This window comes from Prosopis cineraria, unplaced genomic scaffold (assembly GCF_029017545.1).
Source record: "Prosopis cineraria cultivar Desert tree isolate PC_DT_omini unplaced genomic scaffold, ASM2901754v1 PC599, whole genome shotgun sequence".
Classification (NCBI taxonomy): domain Eukaryota; kingdom Viridiplantae; phylum Streptophyta; class Magnoliopsida; order Fabales; family Fabaceae; genus Prosopis; species Prosopis cineraria.
In genome coordinates, this window is record NW_026555924.1 from 1 (window position 1) to 19,346 (window position 19,346).

The 19,346-nt window shown below is 28.1% G+C and overlaps 4 protein-coding genes across 4 annotated transcripts; 2 read left to right on the forward strand and 2 right to left on the reverse strand.

The window, feature by feature from the left end:
- Positions 1-9: 9 nt before the first annotated feature.
- On the forward strand, positions 10-1,385 carry LOC129297718 (calcium/calmodulin-regulated receptor-like kinase 1). The gene is made up of 2 exons (XM_054936070.1): positions 10-203; positions 650-1,385. Exons 1-2 carry the CDS (start codon positions 30-32, stop codon positions 971-973), a joined length of 498 nt encoding a protein of 165 aa, XP_054792045.1. The 5' UTR covers positions 10-29; the 3' UTR covers positions 974-1,385.
- A 320-nt stretch (positions 1,386-1,705) lies between these two features.
- Positions 1,706-5,926, reverse strand: LOC129297719 (anthocyanidin reductase ((2S)-flavan-3-ol-forming)-like). The gene is made up of 6 exons (XM_054936071.1): positions 5,708-5,926; positions 4,887-5,053; positions 4,474-4,674; positions 3,859-4,018; positions 3,059-3,272; positions 1,706-2,047 (listed from the first exon to the last, which is right to left on the reverse strand). Exons 1-6 carry the CDS (start codon positions 5,814-5,816, stop codon positions 1,903-1,905), a joined length of 996 nt encoding a protein of 331 aa, XP_054792046.1. The 5' UTR covers positions 5,817-5,926; the 3' UTR covers positions 1,706-1,902.
- A 7,883-nt stretch (positions 5,927-13,809) lies between these two features.
- Positions 13,810-17,223, forward strand: LOC129297724 (protein DESIGUAL 2-like). Its single transcript, XM_054936077.1, has 3 exons — positions 13,810-13,987; positions 14,201-14,406; positions 16,064-17,223. Exons 1-3 carry the CDS (start codon positions 13,880-13,882, stop codon positions 16,278-16,280), a joined length of 531 nt encoding a protein of 176 aa, XP_054792052.1. The 5' UTR covers positions 13,810-13,879; the 3' UTR covers positions 16,281-17,223.
- A 774-nt stretch (positions 17,224-17,997) lies between these two features.
- Positions 17,998-18,719, reverse strand: LOC129297723 (probable histone H2A.3). Its single transcript, XM_054936076.1, has 2 exons — positions 18,470-18,719; positions 17,998-18,334 (listed from the first exon to the last, which is right to left on the reverse strand). Exons 1-2 carry the CDS (start codon positions 18,656-18,658, stop codon positions 18,125-18,127), a joined length of 399 nt encoding a protein of 132 aa, XP_054792051.1. The 5' UTR covers positions 18,659-18,719; the 3' UTR covers positions 17,998-18,124.
- Between the last annotated feature and the right edge of the window lie 627 nt (positions 18,720-19,346).

Here is a 19,346-nt window from a genome sequence, read left to right on the forward strand (position 1 = left end):
TAACTGACTTTGGGCTTTCGAGACCAGAGATGATTAAAACCCGTTCATCTAATGTCAAAGGAACTTTTGGCTATCTTGATCCTGAATACGTGTCAACAAAAACTTTTACCAAGAAAAGTGATGTTTATAGTTTTGGTGTGCTACTCTTTGAATTGATTACTGGCAGGAATCCACAGCAGGGCATGATGGAATATGTGAAACTAGTGAGTGCTAGCACTACGTTGGTTGTGAGTTCATGTCAATGTGCTTATGCATGTATAATATTTTGGGGGTAAAAACATAGATACAGTTTTTAGTTGTTTGCTGTCATTAACGCACATGAAAAATCTTAAAATAGTCAACCAGGCAATACTATGCTACAAAAAAACACATTTTTTTTCGTGTACAAAGTTTGACAAATGAGTTGTACCATCCATAAATTATAAATAGCCCGACTTACTATAGATTTTATCTTATATATTGATATGTAGATGTTAATTGTTCTAATTAGATAAGCATTTGATGTAGAAGGTACTGACAATAGCTTAAGCTCTGTGCCTTTGAAGTTTGAACTGCATTGAAAGTCGCAAGATTTTTATCTTGTACACATCTATAACTGGTAAATATTGTAGCAGTATTGCCATAAGATCTCTTCTTGATGATTAATTAGGCAGCCATGGAAGCCGAGAGTAAGGTTGGATGGGAAGAAATTGTGGATTCACAGCTTAATGGAAAATATGATGTGCCTAGGCTTAATGATATGGCTTGTCTTGCTTTGAAATGTGTCAGTGAAGCATCCAGAGACCGACCTTCCATGAGGGACATTGCTGGATCATTATCTCAGCTCTATAAGAAGCAGCATTATTGTAGAGATGATAATACACAGTCTCCTGCTGCAGTAAATGAAGTTTCCATTGAAGTGGAACGTCTAAAAATCCAGGAATTTTCATCCACAGAGCGCTCAATCTTGTTGCACAGATTGCATAGCCGATGATGTTATGTGTGGTGTGATTTTGGATATCTGTAAATATTTGTTTTGTATACCCTTTTTTTCTTATTATATGTAGATATCTAGTGTTATCTTGGATTATTATAAGGACTTAGATTCTCTACATTTACTTTAGTGAATGTATCATAGGAAGTAAAGAGATAACGGGCATATAACCTCGGGTTCAGCTGTTCAGGAATCATTCACACTCATATTTTGTTGTGTCAGTCTCTCTTTAAATGGTTTTGACTGCACAAATGCAGGAGAGCTACTTTCTTGGTTTGGATGGAAGGAAAGTTGGGAGGAAAATAGAAGGGAGAGAAAACTGCCAAGGCCATTTTCTCTCATAGTATTCTTTTCTTCTTGTCTCCCCATCTAAACCACGGGTAAAGTTTGGATTGGGATTACCAGATTTGATAATTTTTGCTCATGTATAGTTTTTTCTTTTTATTTAAGTTGTTTGGAGGAAAAGCTTTGGGTAAGCTTTGATTCTTGACAGTAATAGAATAGTTACAACATAATTATACTGGTTTTGTTTAGCTGTCCCTGAACCAAAATCTGTTTTGCTTCATTTTTTACATTTGTTGGAGAACGAATCAAGTGGAGTGGAGTGAAGGGGGTTATTTGTGTGTGTGTGTGTGTGTGTGATTTTGTAGGAATTTTTTATTTTTGTGAAGTTTGATCATTTTGATTCAATTGCATTTTGGATAAGAAATTAAAGCTTAGAAATGAAAATGCTTTTTAAATGGCATATTCCTATCTAGAGCTCTGCTTTTTAACTTAGATTATATCAAAAGTTACAATAGGAGATGAACTTAATTACTTCAACCTGAAATTAATAGCTCAATGCATATATCATATTGAACTTCACAAACCAGATTGTTATTACATGATAAGCTGAGATTCTGCAAGATTAACTTCAAGTATGTCAGCATTCAATTCTTCAGAACCCCCTTAGTCTTGAAATATTCCACAGTCTGGTCATAGATTTCTTCAATCCCAAACTTGAATTCAAACCCTTCTTTGATGAGCTTCTCCGAAGAGAACACTAACTTGGGCTTGGAGGGGCAATCAGCAAATCTACATGTGCAAAAGAAAAAGAAAGTTCATAAATACAAATGTTGAAGAATGTTTTAAGAAAAAACAGAGAGAAAGAGCAGTTGAACGGTGTCATGATGGACTTAAAACACAAGAATATTATGAGATTTTCTTTGAACGCATTTAAAAGTAAAACCAAATAATTTCTCAGGATCAAGTTGGGTGACTCATTCAGAGAGCATAGATCTTCTACATTCGGGGAAAAGACTTGTAGTGCATATTCCTTTCAAATAATTTAAATTTAATATGGGGCCTAAAATTTAATTTTTTTTATTTAAATCGAATTTTTTTGAAAAAAATCGGTAGTTAAAAACAATTATTCTGTATTATACTTTAAAATAAAAAAAAATTAAAAGGAAATAGTCATCTGAATATGATACAAGTGGTCCAAGAAAACGTGTGTACCATGTGCAATCTTGTAAATGAATGAATGGTCCTATTTTTAATTTGAATTGGCAGGTAACAACTAATTTATTGATGTGGTCTGACTTCTGCTCAGATCCTAAGAACTGAGTAAAATTATGATTTCAACTTTAGTGTATGGTTGATATTTAAAATTAAAAAAAAAAAATCATTCTTCTTCTCTATCTCAAAAAACACTTGAAAATTGCAACTTTTCAATGACAAGAATTAACATTTAACTATTAATGAAAAAAAATAAATTTTAAAATCCCATTACTTGAGCTGCTCATCCATTTATTTCTAAATTAAATAAATGATGGGCATTTTAAATCTTTATCCTATACCAAGATTCATGAGAAAAATCTACATGCGTTGGTCTTAAAAAGGGCTATAATCGCTTAAATACAAAGTCTTAGGCTCGAATCTATGCAAATGCAGAAAATGGTTTGAGGAGATTTACCTCCAATTGAGCTCCACAGTATTCAAACCTAACTTAGTCAAATGGCTATATAAACAACTTCCAAAAAAAGGGAGGATTAAAAAAAAAAACAAAAGAAACAAATAACTTGAATGTTGGGAGCAGAAGCTTACTCAGCTGGAATATTGTACTGAGGGTATCTTTTGTGAAGGAAGTTGGCAAGCTCAGGAACACTTGTGTTATGAACACAGCAATTGTATCTCCCAGAAGCTGATTCTTTCTCAGCTAAAAATATATGTGCTCTGCAAACATCTTCTACATGAGTGATGTTTATTGAACCTGACAGCTTTTGCATCCCTTTCAATCCATTTATCAGAAACTCATTTCCTGCAAGTTTTAAACATCAATCAGTGCCCATAATCCATCAGAGACTAATAGACCAATTTAGTCATCAACATATCATAGGGTTGTGTCAGATTTAGTTTTGAATAGAACCTAAAATGTTTGTGCATGTTTAAAAAAAAAAAGTAGGAGCACGTAGACTAACTTGTTGACTTGATTTGTACCTATCCTTAGTATACCAACACATATGTGAAAGGGTAAAAATGCATTTTTGTCCCAAAAGTATTCACGAGGAAGCTATGGATATTTTAAAAAAAAAAATTATGAACCGTGAAAAATATAATCTTTCAAACCCAGTGCAATTTTGTTCTTTTATAACAGTCAACTTTAAGTCTAAAAAAATTTCAAGAAAATATGCAATAAGACATGGCCTGTTTTAATATGCATGTCAAATCCACCTGTCTGTCTATCTCTCTCAAGCTGAAACAAATGTATGGCTTGAAATAGTCTTGCCAATGTTTTATTTTAATATGCATGTTAAAAAATAATTTTTTCCTAGTGTATCCGAGCTAGAATTCATCTAATGTAAACAGCTCTTTAATTTTCAGGTTGATGATATGAAGTTTTGGACCTGTAATTAGGGACATGGCTAGATTGGCACTGCTTGGGATGTCTGGAGTGAGAGAAGGACCAGCCATGAGACTTGGTATCACAGTGATGAGATCAATGTTATTTTCTTCAGCAAATTTCCATGCAGCTTTCTCAGCTACTGTTTTGGACACAGGATATCCCTGAACATTTAATTTCAAAATAAATCCAATTTTCAACTACTTGATCGAGGAAGAAACTTCGGATAAAGTATCAAGAAAACCAAAAACTTCTTCAAGCTCAAAATACTGAATTCAAATCCTCTCAAGTGAAGAATCTAGAAAACTCGTAAAGTTGAACACAAAATACTAGTAGTACATATGAATACTAGTACCTTATTCTCAACTTCATCAACTTCAACTTCAGAGGATCCACTGGTATTGAAGAAAAGGTTGGTGACGACAGGCTTAAATTCTCTGAAATTTATTTACAAATTTCTATGTTTTCCTTTTTAGCATTTTTATATATTTTATAATTTTTTATAAAATATAGATTCTTCTCTCCCTTCTTTAAAAAAAAAATTCATGAAGTTCACAAATTCTCAACTCCAGATAATTCATTCCCAGTGAAGGCAATAGTGAAATGGGTCTGATCTTACCCAAGTAGGTGGCTTTGCTGTGGTCAAGAACTCAGTATCAGTCCAATTGCTTTCATCCATAACCAAACCAGTCCCATTGAGTGTGTTTATAGTTACAGCAGCTGCTGAAGAAGTCATTATCACTCTTTTTACTGATTTTGCTCTTGCACATGCTTTCAACACATTCTCAACTCCTCGGATTGCTGGCTTGATCATGTCATTCTTTCATAGGAATTCACAGAAACATAAATCATGTATTAGCTACTAGGAGAAATTCTTAGGTTCACCCAGTCCAATACATCACTTATGCTCTCTCCAGTAAAAATAAACCGAGTCACATAAGATTAAAATAATGTAACTCTGTTTTTTTTTTTTTTATTGGATGGAGCATAAATAACATGTTTGAGCACGCACACGCATGTAGATGATTATACCTCAGGATCTTGAGAAGCAAAGTTGACAGGAGTAGCAACATGGAAGACCAGATCACAGTCTGCTATAGGTGCATCAAACTTGTCCTCTTCTGTTAAATCTGCTCCAAATATTTTCAACTCTCCCAGATTCTTAAGTGCCACTAGGTGGGATATCTTTTTAGGATTACCTGCACAAAACACTCAATTCAGAACTATGATTCAAAAACAAGTTTTTTTTTTTTTACCCTTAATTTATGCTATCTTTGGTTACTGTCTCTGAAGAAAGGCTTGGATTTGTTTAAGCAAAGGCCATTCAAGAGTTCTTCACTGCACAGAAATAGATCTGTACCAAAATTTTTATAATAAAAACAGTTACATTTATAGAAATATCTCATGTGATCCCAAAACAGAAGGCTATTCTAGCGTCTTTTTTTTTTTCCTCATCTGCTTAATAATTTCTGATGGTAACACGTGAGGATGAGAACAAGAGCATTAATTAAATCCCATAAGTTGTACAGATATTTTAGGTCACTTTGTGGTGATGAGATAAGAAAGAGGAATAATCATATCAATGTATAATACTAAATATGGAAGGCCTAAAATTAGTAAATTATATATATGTAGGAAAAAAACAGTCATATTATTTAAAAACTATAAACAGTATATTCACATCAAGCTGTGTCTGTGGAGATATATAAAAACCACATGATGGTAATTTGACAGTAGCCAGATTGACATCAAATTCCATCTACACACATGAAATGACATAAAGGAGCTGTGCGTGTGTGCCTACATGATATATATATATATATATATAGAGAGAGAGAGAGAGAGAGAGAGACCTGGATCTCTAACAGTGGTATTGACGGAATAGCCCTTGAGAAGCAAGTGTTTGATGAGAATGGAGGCTACAAAACCGGACCCACCAATGACACACGCCTTCTTCATCATTGTCTCTCGAGAGAATGGTATGAACAGATCACCAGACAAAATCTCTCTCTCTCTCTCTCTCTCTCTCTCTCTCTCTCTCTCTGTGACTCTGATCAGGTGTAATAGATGAATGCTAGATGGAAAGTGGAGGTTACAATTTGGCACTTAAATAGAATACATTTCTTATTAGGTAACGTCTATGATTGATGAATCATGGCTTCTAAGGTGCATTCCAAAATAAAGGAGAAGGTAAGCACGTGATCTGCATGTGAGGTTATGGTTTGCTTTCTACCAACCACTCAAAGCTGAAGAAGTTATTTTCATTTCAATCAAAGACAGCTGCATCCATCTACCCCTCTTTCACTTATTCCTCACTTATACGTCATTGGGATTAGAAGTAGATATTGTCAGGCATACGATACAGATTTTATGGGATTTTTTCAATAAAATAAAATAAATACACAACGAGAAATTTTGATGATTTGATATTTTATTTTTTATTTTTAACATAAATAATAATTTAAATAAATAAAATTAATCATTTACTTATAGTTTTGATTAAGTTCGACCTTAGTCTTTGAATTTACTTATAGTTTTGATTAAGTTCAACCTTAGTCTTTGAATTTTAATTTGGGGTAACTTAATCCTTATTCTCTCAATTCTTTTTAGAAGTCATTTTTAACTAATTCACCAAAACTAAAGAAAGTTAGTAATAATAAAATTATCTTAAAAGTAAATCACTTTTCAATTTTATCCTTACATTTAAAAAAGAGTGATTTAATGTGTAGGAAGAGTTTTCTTGAAATTAAAATATTGTAATTCTTTTTAGAATTTATTAAGAGGGTATTTTTTTGAATTGTATATTAAAGGTTACAAAAACCATGGGAAAATAACTTATATAAAGCATTAAAAAAACCTTGTAAAATGTGACTTATAAAAGGATAAGAGATTATAGTTTTTAATCCGTATCGAGCCTTGTACTTTGACCCAATGCAATTTTTACTAGTCTTTATAGATTTGATCATTTAAAATATCTCCCTATATTTAAAAAATAAAATTGTAAAGACCAAAAGTATTTCTTGAAATTTAGCAACTAATGTTTTAATTTTATAAAATTATAAGGATTGAGTTGCACTAAGTTAGAATTTATAAATTGAGTCAAAACTATAGAGGCTAAGTTTAAACTTAAGCAATTAAGTTATAATGAGTTAAAACTAAATAAACAAAATTTTTTAATAAGCTAAGCTAAAATACATAAAACTCATCTAAATTTTGAAGTAGTTACATATGTCCTCCCTCATCATTTAATGTTTAAAATTAATCCTCCTAATCTTTTTATTTTGTTTTTCAAAACCCTACCATTAATTAACTATTATTTTATTAATATAGTTATTGCCATGTAATATTAATGCAATACACATGACATGACACATAATATGGGAGAAAATAACTTTATTATTTTTTAACACAATTTAAGGAGGGGTAACATTGTAATTTTAATTTTTCACACGCATGACGATGCTATTATTTTTTTTAGTTGAGCAATATTGTTCTTATTATTTATAGATAATATAATTTAAGAAAAAAAATAGGAAAAATTAATCTTTTTAGTCCTCCAACTTTTAAGTCACTTGTAACTCAATCCCTCAACTATGACTCGCTGTGACTCAGTCCCTCAACTATAACTCGCCTATGACTCAGTCCCTCAACTTTTGAATCACTTATAAATTAGTCCCTTTACTTTTGTTAATTTTTTTTTCATGTTAACTTCTATCTCACATTAATGAATAAGAAGAGGGTATTTTAAAATAATATATAAGCATTTTTTTATCCCACTAATTTGATAAAAAAATTTAAAAAAATTAAAAAATAAGGTTCGAGTTATAGGTAAATTAAAAGTTGAAAACTGAATTGCAGCGAGTTATAGTTGAGGGACTGAGTCGCAGCGAGTCATAGTTGAAGGATTGAGTTATAAGTGAGTTAAAAGTTGAAGGACTAAAAGATTAATTTTTCCAAAAAATATAATTTTATTAATTTTTATCAATTAAAATAGCTTTTCATATTAAACAACTGAAAAAAAATCTAAAAACTATCATTAATAACAATTATATAAATACAAATTTATCATTCAATACAAAAAAACTATGATATTTTATAAATTGTTTTTAATCACCAATATTTTAAAGCAAAAACCTATTATTATTTTTTAATGAGTATTGAAAACCTCATTTAAATAAATAAAAAATAACAGTTAGAAATAAACAAGAGTATGAAGAAAATAAAAAAACAAACAGATAATAAAATTTATATTAATAAAATAATAATTAATTAATGACAGCGATATAAATTCTCTGGTGCACCTAACAATCACCAAAGAGGCGCGACGCGACGAAGGTGATCTCAAAACGGCACCAACAGTTTTATATATAGGAATCAAATTCCAATATTAGTAGATGAAGATGTTCAAAGTCTATTATACTTTCCTGAATCACAGACATTGCTAATTAATTCAAGATTTTTAAAAATATTAGTTAAAGCCTATATATTTCCAAAAAAATTACATCTTTATAATTATATCTTCATTAAATATTTTATATAAGTACCTTAATAATGACAATTAAAATTATAATGTATTATTTTTTCAAAAAAAAAGTAATAAATGAAGTAGGATATATTTGAAAAAAATTATAAAAGTTACTTGATTTTCTATATTTTGAATCAAGCCAAATTTTTGAAAGATGTTATATATTGCGGTCCAAAAGAAAGAAATATACCATTGTTCCACAAGGTTTGTGATTTGTGAAAATAAATACATCATCTAATTTGTAATACTTCATAAAAAGGACTCAGCTTTGCTCCTCTAATGCCTTGCTTCTCCAAGGCTTCGCTGCACAACAGCAATAGATGATCAATTTGTAAAATTTTTAGTATTAAATCTATACCATTCACATTAAATATGCACGGTTTATCGTATATATGTTTGGATAATTAATTTATAAAAATTAAATATTAAATTCACATTAAATATGCACGGTTTAAAGTATATATGTTTGGATAATTAATTTATAAAAATTAATATTAAATTTAGATCATTAATAGTAAATCCAAATAATCCAGATTAGTAACCAAATTTATTAAAAAAATTTCTTATTTTTAATTTTAATAAAAATAAAAAAAATAAAATATTAAATATAAACCATCCAGATTAAATATGAACATGAAGAAGAAGAAGAAGCAGCTGCCGGCAGTACTGTTCGCGAATTGAAAGAGACGTTTCAAATGAAAAACCATCCTATAAGGCGTCCACATGTCAGGATTAAGAACAATCTTAACCCTTTATTTTAACCATATGTTGTTCATTTAAATTAATTTTTAAATATTTTTAATATAATATTTATTAAAATATAAAATATAAAAAATTTAATATTAAATCTTAACTATTTAAAGTACATTTAAATAATTAATTTTAAAATTTATAATTTTTTAATAAATTAAATCATCTAAATTATACCTGAACAGTATAAAATTTATCTGTATAATCAAATTATAAAATTATAATTTTTTAATATTAAATTAAACTGTTAGATTAAATATATACTGATCAGATTGATAATAAATAAATATATTAAAAAAATTTATATTTTTATTTTAATAAATATAATACTAAAAATATTTAAAAATTAATTTTAATGATCATAGGGATTAAATAAGACTGAAATTGAAGGCTAGAAGCACCGAATAGTCGAATACAATTCCTGTGAGACACATAAAGAACGGCTATCTTGTATAACTGTCCTCTGTGTGTTCATATATATAAAAAAAATAATTTTTTAAAACTTCAAAAATACGTATACAACAATTGCAAAGGGAACCGTCTTATATTACTTAACAATAACATACAGGACGGTCTCTTGTACAACCATCCTATGTACGCTCCAACGTTCCTCGCATCCATTGCTCCGCCTTCTTATATAGGAAGGTCGTGCATGCAACGGTCTTATATAAAATATCCTATATTATTACTTTTGTAGTAATGATTGTCAATTAAATTCGATTAATTGCAATATTTGACATCAAGGTTTACACTTTTTAATTAAAATAATTTCATTAATATATAAAATTAATTATTTAACAAAAAATTTAAACCAATTAACAAGATATAATTTAGATTTTTCTCAAAATAAAAAAATCAGCCGTGCTTAATCAAATTTGATGGGGAAGAAAATAAAACAAATTTTTTAAAAAAAATATTTTTAAAAATTAGGCTAAACCTAATAGCTAATAATCACTATATTAACATGGGCAAAATATAATGATCTCTCTTCAAGGTTATTAAATTTATAGATACCTCTCTTTTATTTTTAAAATATACATTTCAGTTTATTTTTTAACACAATTAGGAATACTCTGTAAAATATTCTAAAATGCTTTATTATGTTAATTAAAATTTTTGAAAAATTTTAAAATTATTAATCTATCCTCATAATGTCTTCTCTCTCCTATTTTTAAGAATATTATGATTATATTTACATAACATTTTACAAAAATATTAAAATCAATACATAAATTATATCAGAATTAATAAAATAAATATAAATTATATTAATTAATTTATCTCTCATTATTTTTTTCAATAAATTTTCTAATTCATTATATTTTTTATTCCTTTATGTTTGAAATATTATTTTTGTCCACTTATATTTTTTAAATTTAAAAAATTTTAATTAAATAAGTTTATATAAATGACTCTTGGACTTATATATTATAATAATAAATTTAATTATATTTAATATTTTTTATCATATATATTATAATCACTGTATGGAAACCTGGACCAGACCAGCCGATTCAAGCAATGAACTATGACCTGGTCTCTTTTTCAGTCTGGGTTTTCACCTAAACCAGCCATCCCTGACCCGAGGTTAAATCAGGATAACCCGACTAGCCTAGTAGCCAAGTTGCTAGGTCAGTCGGGTCACTTTTTTAATTTTTTTGTTTTTATTTTTTAAATTGTAAAAAATAAATAAAAAGTAAAAAAATTTAACTTGAAAATTAAAAAGAGAGGCAATAGAGGGCAAGGCAATTAAACTATATTTCATTGTCTGTAGTTTGAAACTTCGAATAGAGGGTCTTAATTATATGTTCAAACTTAAAGATTCAGTATTATTTTAAGTTAATTGTGCATTAATTGTTTTAATCTTCTATTATTTGCTGCTGTTCCTTTGTCTGATTGTTACTTAGCATTTATGAATTATGACTATCATTGTTAATGATTTTAGTGTCAGTGATAATTAGTTTTGAACTTTTTAATGATTGAAGGGTTGTAAATTGTAATTGTAAGAATGAATATTTAAAAAGTTATATTTTATTATTGTTATACTTTCGGGTGGTTATAATTTTATAATTATTATTGTATTTGTATCTTGTATTAGAGATTAATCTTAGATTTGGTTGAATATTTTCATGATTGATGTCTTTTTATTTAAATTATATTATTTTAATCATGATCGGTTTGCCCTCCAAGTTGACCCCAGGTTCAACTCAAGCTGAACCACTAACCTATAACTCGTTGGCTTGACTAATTCAATGACCAATTCCGGTTTTTAATACCTTAATTATAATTATTGTTTGAAAATTTGAATGACTCTTAAATAATATTTATGCTAAATAAAGGTATTTTAGTCCAAAATGTATGATTTAATGGTTATTAACAGTTAAATGTATGGTAATGGAATTTTTTAAATAAAGGATAGGTATGTGTTCTGTAAATTTTATTTCAAGAGAGGTTTATGTAGATTTTAATAATAAAAGAGAGGTATCTATAATTAAGATAAAATAGAAGGAAGGTTGATGTATTTTACTCTATTAAAATTAGCTCTATAATAAATACTCCCTCCATTTAAAAATATAAGATATTTTTTTAAAGTTAGATGTTAAAAAATGTAAGGTATTTTTAGTCTTTTGAGTTGTAATTATTATCTTTTTTTCAAAAGTATTCCGATTGATGAATGACTTTATATTTATTATAAGGTATTTAATAAGAATAAATATAAAAAAATAGGATTAATTTGAAAGTAAATAACTACTTTATTGAGGAGTGAGATTTAGTTAAATAGTTTGAAAGTAGATAACTACTTTATTGGGAGTGAGATTCAGTTAAAAATATTTTACATTTTTAAGCAAATAGAATAGTTTTCATTTTATTATATTGCATTAGCTTAGCTCATTGTAACTTCGGCTCTCAATCCCATCTACTTTTATAATTAATACAAATTCATTGCCATAGTTACTACATTTTTTTTATTTCTATTTGCATTAATTTGAGTAAATTGTGGATAAAATGATGAGTTCTTGTATTTTTATAGTCGAATTTACAAGCAAGTTGTCCCTTCAAGTCAGGCGTGCTGGAAAGGCAAAGATATTTGCAATTTTTTTTTTTTTTTTCAAACTTTGGATAGAAGATCTGCAATTACAATGATATCTTTTTCTCATACCAATAAAATTAAAAAGAAATTTTTTTATATGTATTAAAAAAAAAATTTTTATTTAAGAAATTAGCTATGAGATGTGACAATACTACTGTAGATAACTTTAAAAATTAAATTTTCTCTAAAAAATGAAAGACATGAGACATGGTTAGTATTTTTCCCGGCTTCATTGTTGATACTTTTTTTATTTAATTATTGGTACTGCAATATTTTTTGTTGAACAAGGCTTAGGTTAGTCGCCTCTCAATCTCAATGATCTCCAAAGTCATTGGATGTTTACAGACTTAAAAATGGCTATAGAGATATTTAAAATTATCCACCAATAAGAAATTCAAAACCAACGAAAATTAAATCTAATGGAAGGGCTAATTCTTTACAATATGGTGATTTAATATTTGAATCTATGTTGAAAGAGATACTGCATTTTAATATTTAATTGTGTCTCAAATATAATTGCTTCTAATAAAATGATACATGTGTGTAAAAAAAATGATATTCACATTAGCAATGAAATTTGAACCTACAAGTTAATTAGTTAGTTATAAACTTATAATATACTCCCTCCGTCAATGATAGAGTCAGAATCCAAAGCCAAAGTGTGCAGGATAATTTAATAAAAAATTAATATATTTTTTAAAATAATAATAATACTATAAGACTAAAATTATAGTAATATAAATAGATTGTTTATCATTTTTCCTTAAAATTATATTAAACAAGTCAATATGATCTTTAATGTAAATATGCTCTTTATATCGTATGTAAATAATTAAACTATTTTATATCTAATAAGTTTTTGAATCTAAATATTTTTTATTTAATTTAGAGGGTGCAAAATATCAAGAGTAGAGGGTACATAATTGCAAAATTCACATCACATACTTGTAATATTTTCCAAGTAAGGGGGTGCATTTGCTCCACTCACTATCATGTAGCTCTATCAGTGCCCTCTATCTCAAATTATAAAATACTTTTAAAAAAAATTTAGCATCTTAAAATATAAGATACTTTAATAAAAATTTATTAACAATATTTTTTAAATATTATCCTTTCTATATATTCTCTCTCTTCAATATTATTTTATTAATGGAATATTAAATGAAGGATATTTTTAAAAATTTATATTTTTATCTTGAAAAAATAAAATTAAAAAATATATTTAATGAGCTTTATTAATATATGAGATTTTGTTTAAAATTATTTTATAATTTAAGACGAATGGAGTAATATTCTTCATATTATGAGAGTATTTTAAATTTATAAATATTTAAAATGTGCATAATAATTTATATTAAAGTATGTGTATGTATATATGAAGTTTGCTTGTTTCGATGGCAATACTGTGGTTTCCTTGTGCAGCATGGAAAGGAATATTAGAAAGATGAAGAAGCAGAATAAAGTGAAAATGTGAACAAAACAAAAGCAACTTTATTGTGCAAAATTGTACAGCTAGCCAATTGGGTCTCTTGTATGCATTTATCATATCATATATTATCCCCCAAATCTGTCTTCATCTTTATTCCTTCTCCTTCTTCTTCTTCTTCTTCTTTGTCCCTTGTCTCTGTACTTCATTTTCTGAGAGAGGAACAAACATTAATGGCGGTCAAAGGCAAAAACTATGGCTTCCTCATCTGCATATTTGTGATGATCATTGATGTTGTTGCTGGCATTCTTGGAATTCAAGCTGAAATTGCTCAGAGCAAGGTACTCTAATGACTCCCCAAAAATTCCTATATCGATCTTTTGTTTTTAATTTTCTTCAAAATTATTTACTATGGTTAATTATGAATGATGTAATGATTTGAAACAATACATGGATAGTTAGTTCTTCACAGAATCCAATGGTATCGTGTGATTCATGTTACTATGTTTGATAACTAAGATTGTAATATATTTTGATACGATGAAATTAAATAGATGAAGCATGTGAAGATGTGGATAGTAGAGTGTAGAGATCCGAGTTTCAAAGCTTTCGAGTTAGGATTGGCTGCAACGATTCTATTGGCTGTTGCTCATTTGATTGCTAACTTGTTGGGAGGCTGCGTTTGTGTTTGGAACAAGCAACAATACTTAAGAGCCTCTGCCAACAAGCAGCTTGGAATGGCTTTCCTCATTTTCTCATGGTACTTTAATCCCCACACCTTCTCTTTTTAAAAAACATAAAGAAAATTATAGTCAAATATTTTTTTAATTTAAAGAATGGATAAATAATGATGTGTAAATAAATTTAAATTTTAAAATTATTTTTTGAGAATTAGAATTATCATATACAAAAAAAAAAACAATTCTCACTTTAAGCATGACTATGTTTGACTCAAAAGATTTCAATACAAGTAATCATTTATATAGTCAAAACAAATTCTCTCTATTTTTCATAAATTCCGATTCTCATTTAATTTGCTACTCTTAGATCTATCAGGTCATAAATTAGAGACCCTAACATTATGAAATTTTAGAAAAAGACTATAGTCCTTAGTTGGGGTTAAAATTTTTCTGATTGAATTTTTTTTTATTATTCAGCTTTACATTTTCATTAATTATTACTCATCTTTTACATTTTCAATAGTCATCTTTATAACATTTTCATTACATAGTTTTTTTTATCTTTTTTCAATAGTCATCTTAAATATTTTCAATACTCATCTTTCATGGTTTTGATACTGAAAAATTTTGAAAATGTTTTTTAATATTGAAAACATGAAAAATGAGTATTTAATACATATAAGATAATCGTTGAAAACTTGAAAAATTGAGCACTGAAGATGTGAAAGATAAACAATGAAAATATGAAAAAGGAGTACTAAAAAAAATTAACTAGAGAAAGTTTTGAGGGAAAATGACAAGTAAGGACCCTATAAAAAGATTAATGATAAATTAAGATTTTTTTAAAGATTTCAATATTGGAGTATGGGAGAATGAGTTCTGAATTTAGGAACCTCAATTGTCAAAAAAAAAAAAAAAAAACTAATTTCACATTGATATTCTCATGAGATCTGTATTTGTCATTCTTTCAAATTTTAATTTCGGGTAAAAGCTATGGTCATTTTTTTAAATTTTATAATTTTAGAATCTGTAACTATAAACAATGTTAAGAAAACTGGATCAATCATTGAATCGAATGAGGTATTAGTTTACGATTCAATGGTCGAATCATGGTTCCACCGCTCTTGAATAAATTAGTATGTTTTAAATAATATATACTTAAAAATATAATAATCAAAGTGAATTTTTAATTTAAAAAAAATAATATAAAATAAAAAAGGAAATACCCATCACTATTCCATCATTTTTATCCAAAATATATGTACTTATTTCATAATTTATAATTTATAACTTTAAAATATATACATATATACTCATTATATACATATTTCTTACAATTTTGTTCATTGTTTTCATTTATCAATGCTCATTACTTATTAGGTACAAATATCCGTAAATTATAATTTATAAATATGAATTAATTTTTTAAAAAAATTAAAAAAATAAAAAAAAGATTGGTTCAACCAATTAGCCCACCATTATGTCAGTTCTAGTTGGTTTGAAAACAATTCAACCAATTTTTTAGCAATTCTCAGGATGGATTGCTTTTTGTGTTAATCAGATTCATCAGTCCAGTTTGATTCTGATAATATTGATTGTAAACAATATTTTTAAAAGGTTTTTAAATGTCATTCTCCCCTTTTCTTTTCTACTTATCTCCAAAACCATCTTCTAGAAGATGCCAATGTGAATAAATGCCTAGCAATAAAACTAGAGAAGTGGAATAATTTGATGCAGGGTAACATTGGGAGTGGCATTCTCAATGTTGGTAATGGGGACATTAGCAAATACAAAGACAAGGTCAAGAGCACAATGTGGCATTTCAACTCATCGTTTTCTGTCCATTGGAGGCATCTTATGTTTCATCCATGGCCTCTTCACTGTTTCCTACTATGTCTCTGCTGCTGCTGCTGCTAGAGAAGACCAGAGATCAACACCACGACCAAACCCATAAATATATACTCTCTCTTATCCTACTTATAAGGTAAAGTTAATTAACTTGATCATGATTTTTAAAGAATGATCGTTAATATTTTTAAACATGTAAAAAATTTAGGAAATTACACTTAAGTCTTACAAAAAATAATTTATTATTAGAGAGTTTTATAAAATTTACAAAATACTTTTAAATCTCAAATCTTGCACATTAACAACTTGAATAAGAACATTTACAATTGGGCAACAAGCACATGCAACTTGCAAAACAAAAAAATGACAACTTATAATAGAAAATTATAAGTGTCCATTAATCAATTGTAAGGGCCCGTTATCTAAGTTATAATTGTGTAGGATTTAAAATTTAAAAAGTATTTTATAAATTTTATTAGAGTTTTTGGTAATAAATTCTGTAAAACTTAGATGTAATTTTTTCAAAAAATTAAAATGTTTGACTTTTTACTTTTGTCATTTGCTACAATTAGTAATTACAATAAAATTTATCTAAGAATTACAACTTTGTGCAATTAATGTGCGACAATATTGCCACACACCCAAAAAAAAAAAGTTAATTGCTATCCTATATTGAGGATTAAATATAGTTTTGAAACTTTACCTTATAATTAAGATAGGAGTGAATCTGTGTGTAACTTAAATTATTTTTTACGAAGGCCTTGTAGAGTATGTGTTCTGCTTCAAAATTCATGATTTGTCCATTGTAAAATTAATTCACATTATCATCGTCGGAAATATTGTCTAATTTTTTTCTTAATTCTCCGTTCTACCGCCTGAGGAGGCAAGAATTTTTAGACGAATAAAAAGATAATTTGATAGATATAGTTTACCATTTTTACTGTTATAAACTGATTATATGCTAACTATAGACATATCTGAACCATCATCAAGGTTTAGCCCATGTAATAAGAATGGAGTATTCCTTTCTGGATTCAAATATTCATGTATTCAATTGTTCCATGATAATAAATTATACAGTCATTAACTTATAAATAATACTATTTATTATAATTTTTAATGTATGTGTATTGATATTGAAATATTTTGATGGTTAATCTAAATACTAAAGTGAAAACAGAATTTCCATACTTCCTTTATTAAAAAATATAAAATATTTTTAATAAAATCTCACCCTCCAATAAAGTTTTTACCTACTTTCAAATTAACTTTATCTTTTCATATTTATCCTTATTAAATACCTTATAATAAATATAAAATCATTATCAATAGAGATATTTTTTAAAAAATAATAATTATACCTTAAAATATTAAAAATATCTTACATTTTTAAACATTTAACTTCTCAAAAAATATTTTATATTTTTAAATAAAAAGAGTATGTCTTATCATGCTCTTATTAGTTTGGGACAATATAATTTTTAATTTTTAAATTATCTCTTAATTATTGATTTAATTTTAAAAATTTAACTTAATATGTAACTCAACCAGGTAATTCATTAAGTTAACTAAATTATTCCAAATGAAAGAAATAATAAAGATTGAATTGTTCTAATTTAAATTCTAAAACTAAATCAATAATTAAAAAATTCAAGAACTAAAAAATATATTTTTTATTATCTATATTACCATATGACCATGTCCATGAGTTTTTCAAATTCTTTAATTTCTTTTAATTGCTACATTAATTTATATATATATATATATATATATTAGTGAAATTGGTGAATTAATAGTGGACCGTTGATTTTTTGTAACAGTAATTCAAAACTAAGAAAGCTTTCTTCCATTATCTGATACAAATGCTCTACACTATCTGTAGATATTCTCAATTACAAGCAAAACCAGTCTGAATTTACGAACGTTTCTGCATCAAACAATCAACAGAGCTCAACTTTCTTGTTCAACTTTCGATCCCATGCCAATTTTCTTGGACAAGAGCAAGTTGTGAATGTTCGGCAAAACGCCGCCGTTTGAGATAGTCACGTTCGCCAGCAACCTACTCAGCTCATCATCGTTCCTCACCGCCAGTTGAATGTGCCGAGGCACAATCCGAGTCTTCTTGTTATCTCTCGCAGCATTCCCAGCCAATTCCAAGACCTGCATTTCATTCACGAATAATCACGATCAATATTCACTGTATTTTCAAATTAACGAAAGCGAGATCTATGAAGCCTGAGAATTGCACGATCGGATTCCATTTCTGAAATGGTGATTCTGAGGAATGTAACATACCTCGGCGGAGAGGTATTCAAGGATGGCGGCGAGATAGACTGGGGCGCCAGCGCCGAGACGGTCGGAGTATTTCCCGGACTTCAAGAAGCGGGCGATCCGACCCACGGGAAATTGCAGACCTGCTTTGCTGCTCCGAGAGGCACCTTTCTTGACGGTGCGAGCACTGAGGGATTTTCCTCTTCCGGCCATTGTTCTCAGAGAAGGTAGGGTTTTGCTCCTAAAGAACTTGAGGTCAGGCGTCGATGACGATTCTTGGTACGGCGGAGTCCGATGGCTCCGTTTGGTTTTTTATAACGAGGAAGGATGAAGATTTTGGGCCAATCAGGAAACGTCTCTCGGATCGTTGATCTCAGACCGTTGATTGGTGTGAATAATTGTACGGTCAGATATTAGATTTGTGACATGCGGGACTTGCAAAAGTTGCAATTGGGGGGCGCGCGTACGTGGAAAATTTAAACATGGGAGAATGACAAAAGAGTTCAAAAATACTAATTAATTTAAGTTTTAAATGTTAAATTTTAAAAAATTATAATTCAATCTTCCAATTTTAAAATTATAAATAAATTTATAATTTATTTTTTAAATTTTAATATAATTGTTAAAATTTAAAATAATAATTACAAATTCATTATAAAGAACTTACAAAATTAAAAATTAAATTGTAAATTTTTAAAATTTAACATTTGAGACTTAATTTAAATTGATTAATTTTTTTGAGACATCTCTGTCATTCTTCCATTTATAAAATGGCAAGATTTTTTTTTGGGTTAATGATCACTTTAAGTTTTTTAATTATCCTTTTCTTAACACCGGTGATAATTTTAATGATTAAACACTGAGAGGGTTCCATTCCAGCTTTGGGGTCCAAGAGATTGAC